Genomic DNA, 4,269 nt, shown 5'->3' on the forward strand with positions numbered 1-4,269 from the left:
AAAGCTTTTATAACCACACCAATACTCTGTAGCCTTTTTTGACTTGTTTAGGACCACAAATTTCAAAAGTCTTCATCTTCTCTTAAACTTTGTGTCCAGCCAAATATGTTCACATAAATTGAAACGGACAGAGTAGTAAAAAAGAAAAAATAGTTGACTATTCAAAACTATTTATAGGAGTAAATACGATAATATGGAAATAAATAATTCATTTAATACCCACAAAATTATTAACCCCATGAAAATCTAGTAACGCTTCAAAGAGCTTCACGTAAACTTTGTTTCAATCCCCTTTCTTCCCATATATTTCCTCCTGGCTCCTGCTTTTATGGCCTCAGTTACCAGAATTAAGCCAACTCTTTAAAAAAGAAAAGACAAAAATATAGAGGTAAATTATATGACAAGTCTAAGCCAAATTCTTATTCTTTTCTTCTGTTGCTAAGTGAACTGAATCTTTTCACTCTTTTGTTTCTGTTGGCTCTGCCTTTTTTGTTTTCTAACTGGAATTCAGTAAACTATTGGGCTATTGATTTTTCAAGTTAAATTTTCTTTTTAATTATTTTTTTTTGTTAGAGTTTTGAGGGGTTTGAGGGAAGAGAAAGCAGATGAAGAATGAGGATCAAGCGAGGTTTTTGTTTGGAATTTCACTAACTGATAGACCCAAATGGCAACAATTCCTCATTTGCTCTTCTGGGTTTTTCTTTGGTTATCTCGTCAATGGCTTGTGCGAGGTCTGTTTCATTTTCTCTTTTAATCCTGTTTCAATCATTATTCTGCTGTTTCGGTTTTATATATCACTTTTGTTCATTGGATTACTGTTACATTGAGCTTGAGTTTTGTCACAAAGTTGCTGCTTTCCTTCTGTTCTAATGACAAAGGCCTTATACTTCACCCAAACCAAAGAATTTAACCATATAACAGGTAAAAGTTAAAATGAGAATACATTTCACTCAATCATGGTTAATTAAGTATGAAAGTTGGATACAATAATATCAAAAAATCCATATGGGCAATTCCAATTAGTAGGAGTTAAGGCTTAGTTTTAATATTGTATATCAGAGGCCTGAAAGTGACGGGGGCACCACTGTCGAAAAACAATTTGAGCAAATGTTAGAGTCCGAATCGAACCCAAGCAAAAGCACTAAAAGTCAAGTTGTGCCCCCCAAATCGACTAACGCAGCTGCCTAAGATTTGAATTTGAGGGTGCCAATCAAAATATATATTGTTATTGAAGATATGTACACATATACACATACGTTTTTTCCGAAATTAACGGGTGCCAGTGACCCCCCTACCCAAAGGGTAGGTCCGCCTCTGTTGTATATGCTTATATTAGGTTCAGTGTTGTCTATTGATTTGTATGTCAGTACGAAATGCATAGAGTTTCTAGTGTTAGAGAAATCCAAATTTTGGATATTGGCATGAAATGGGTCAAAAATTGAGCGGAATGAATAAACCGGAACATGTTTGGGATTAAGGCGTAGTTGTTCTTGTATAGAGTGTGCAATGGTGGTATTTTGCACAGACAGACTTAATATTCTCGATCTGACTCTAGTTGTAAGTCTGGTTTAATTTGACCGATGTGAGACTTTTCATAGGCCTCTTTTGTTCATGCAATTGTCTTGGTAAGTTGGATGGTGCTTTAATTCTTTTTCATTTTTTCAAGTTTTCAATTCTTTGATATTTAGCGCTCCTCTGTTAGGCTCAAGTTTGTACTAATTCAGTTTTAAGTCATAATCAGTGTTGCAATGCAACATAACTGCTTCAATTTTCTTAATTGCAATTTGCAGGAGTATGTATATAATCGACTGGGATTCAGGTAGACTACTGTCTTCTTCAACTCTAATTATTTTCCCCACCTTGATCATCACTATAATATTGAAATAAAACTCCTCGCTGACAATTTTTTTTCTCAATCTTGGTTTCAGCTATGGGTGGTATTTTACCTTTGTACAAGGTTTTGTATATCTATTTCTCATACGTTTGCAGGGTTTCACCACTAAGCAAATGGTGAACCCGTGGAAAACTTATGTGAAGCTTTCTGCTGTACTCATGGGTTCTCACGGATTAACAAAAGGCTCCTTGGCTTATTTAAACTATCCGGCACAAATCATGTTCAAATCCACTAAGGTATATTATATGCAGGACTCCAAATAATGACAGAATGCTTAGTTATGTGGTGATTTTTGTGTAGGAAACTTATGATGTCTTAATACTTTACATTGGTCTAATTCTGGCTATATTCATTTTTGGAGTATAGGTACTACCGGTAATGGTAATGGGTGCCTTTATGCCTGGTTGGAGAAGAAAATACTCAGTTCAAGAATATGTATCGGCCGTGCTTTTAGTTGGGGGCCTAATACTTTTCACTTTAGCAGATGCCAATACTTCACCAAACTTCAGTATCATTGGTGTAATTATGATAACTGGTGCTTTGGTGATGGACTCTTTTCTGGGTAATTATCAAGAAGCAATTTTTACCGTGAATCCTGACACTTCTCAGGTGCTCACTATTTGTTTGATGTTTATGGTTTCTGCATCACTGATTAAATCACCTATTGCATGTATTTAACAATTTGATTGTCGTGTTGACTCTTCTATCAGATGGAGATGCTATACTGCTCAACAGTTGTCGGTGCACCTTTTCTACTTGTGCCCATGATACTAACAGGGGAACTCTTTGCTGCATGGAAATCCTGTTATGAGGTTAAAAAGGAAAATTCCTTGCTGATTCTGTGGATTATACCTTGTTCACTTGTTTCATTTGTTTGTCCTGAGATAATGGAGAATAAGAAATTGACAAAACTACATTCATTTCGAATTGTCTAATCTGGAGAAACATCTCACTCGATTGGGAGTTCCTCAACAAATTGCTTTAAAAGAATGAATGTTTCGCCCATTCTTCATAGTCCACTTAAATTAGTCGTTATGATTCCTTAAATCAATGCACGATTTATTCATTTTTGTGATCGTAGTTCATGCTTGACAGATTTGTGCAGTCAGACTGTCAGAGCAACATAATGTGAAACAGAATGAGCAGCCGTTATCCGAGCATGCCCGCTTTCCACTGATCTTTTGTTATTGCTATTGTAATTAACAAATTATGAATGATGAAATAAGTAGAACTATGTGAAGCGGTTTCAGAAATAACACAGCACTCAAACCTTTATATGGATAATATTATAGTCTTACTCTGAGTGAACTCGTTGAAACTTTTCTCGTTTGGCTGCTACAAAGTTTATATTAGACTAACATTTGTTGTGTATCTTGTAGCATCCATATGTTTACGGTGTGCTTATATTCGAAGCAATGGCCACGTTCATTGGTCAAATTTCAGTTTTATCACTCATTGCTATTTTTGGGGCTGCAACTACTGCTATGGTAAATCTTCTGATTTTCTAATCCTCTAAATCTGCAGCCTTATTGTCATTCTTTTCTCTGATGCTAGAGTTAACGTTCTATGATCATTTCGCATACAGGTAACCACAGCAAGAAAGGCAGTGACATTGTTGTTGTCTTACTTGATCTTTACTAAGCCACTGACAGAACAACATTGCTCCGGATTGCTGTTAATGTCAATGGGAATTGTTTCGCGGCTATTGCCTGACAGTAAACCTCCCTCACAAGCTGTGAAATCCGATACCACAACTAGGCGAAATCATCACAAAGAAGCAAACTTATCATCACAAAATAGTCCAGATGAAGAAAAGAGGCCATTAGTATGAGCTTCCTATGTAAAAACATCCTCCTATTCCTCCCCCTCCCTTAGAGAAAGAAAATACTTCCTCCGTTCACTTTTATTTGTCATGTTTCGCTTTTCAGGAGTAATTCTTAGCTAAAGTAAGTTTATTGGTAGTTGCTGCTAACTACTTTTGTCCTCTATCCTTTTTGTTTACATGAACCTCTTTGCTTTCTTTAGAAATATTTGGACTTTATTTTTGTCATAAAAACACAGAGATATAACAGAATACTATAACAAAAGCTCTATGTTTGTCTATATATGGAATGGAATATAGTATATTCCTTCTCTTGATCCCCATTTCTTTGATTGATGTAGACTGGTGTTATTTTGTTCCTTACATTGAAAGAATGGATTTGATTTTTAGTGCAAAAAATTTGACATAAATATCAGCAGCAAAGCAAAGTCCGTTTATATTTGATAAGTTAAATAATGTTCTATTTGATAACATTTTATTTATTTGAATAATTGTTAGAGGATTAGTAGTTGAATACTGAGAGTTCAGTTGCCTTTTTTTGGGGGGTTTCCCA

The 4,269-nt window shown here is 35.3% G+C and overlaps 1 protein-coding gene across 1 annotated transcript; it reads left to right on the forward strand.

The window, feature by feature from the left end:
- Window positions 1–229: 229 nt before the first annotated feature.
- Window positions 230–3,922, forward strand: LOC107762221 (UDP-galactose/UDP-glucose transporter 2-like). The gene is made up of 8 exons (XM_016580563.2): window positions 230–388; window positions 574–731; window positions 1,791–1,819; window positions 1,929–2,130; window positions 2,261–2,503; window positions 2,605–2,706; window positions 3,274–3,381; window positions 3,480–3,922. The coding sequence occupies exons 2-8, from the start codon at window positions 606–608 to the stop codon at window positions 3,723–3,725; spliced, it is 1,056 nt and encodes a 351-aa protein (XP_016436049.1). The 5' UTR covers window positions 230–388; window positions 574–605; the 3' UTR covers window positions 3,726–3,922.
- Window positions 3,923–4,269: the final 347 nt, after the last annotated feature.

Source organism: Nicotiana tabacum, chromosome 1, assembly GCF_000715075.1.
Source record: "Nicotiana tabacum cultivar K326 chromosome 1, ASM71507v2, whole genome shotgun sequence".
Lineage (NCBI taxonomy): Eukaryota > Viridiplantae > Streptophyta > Magnoliopsida > Solanales > Solanaceae > Nicotiana > Nicotiana tabacum.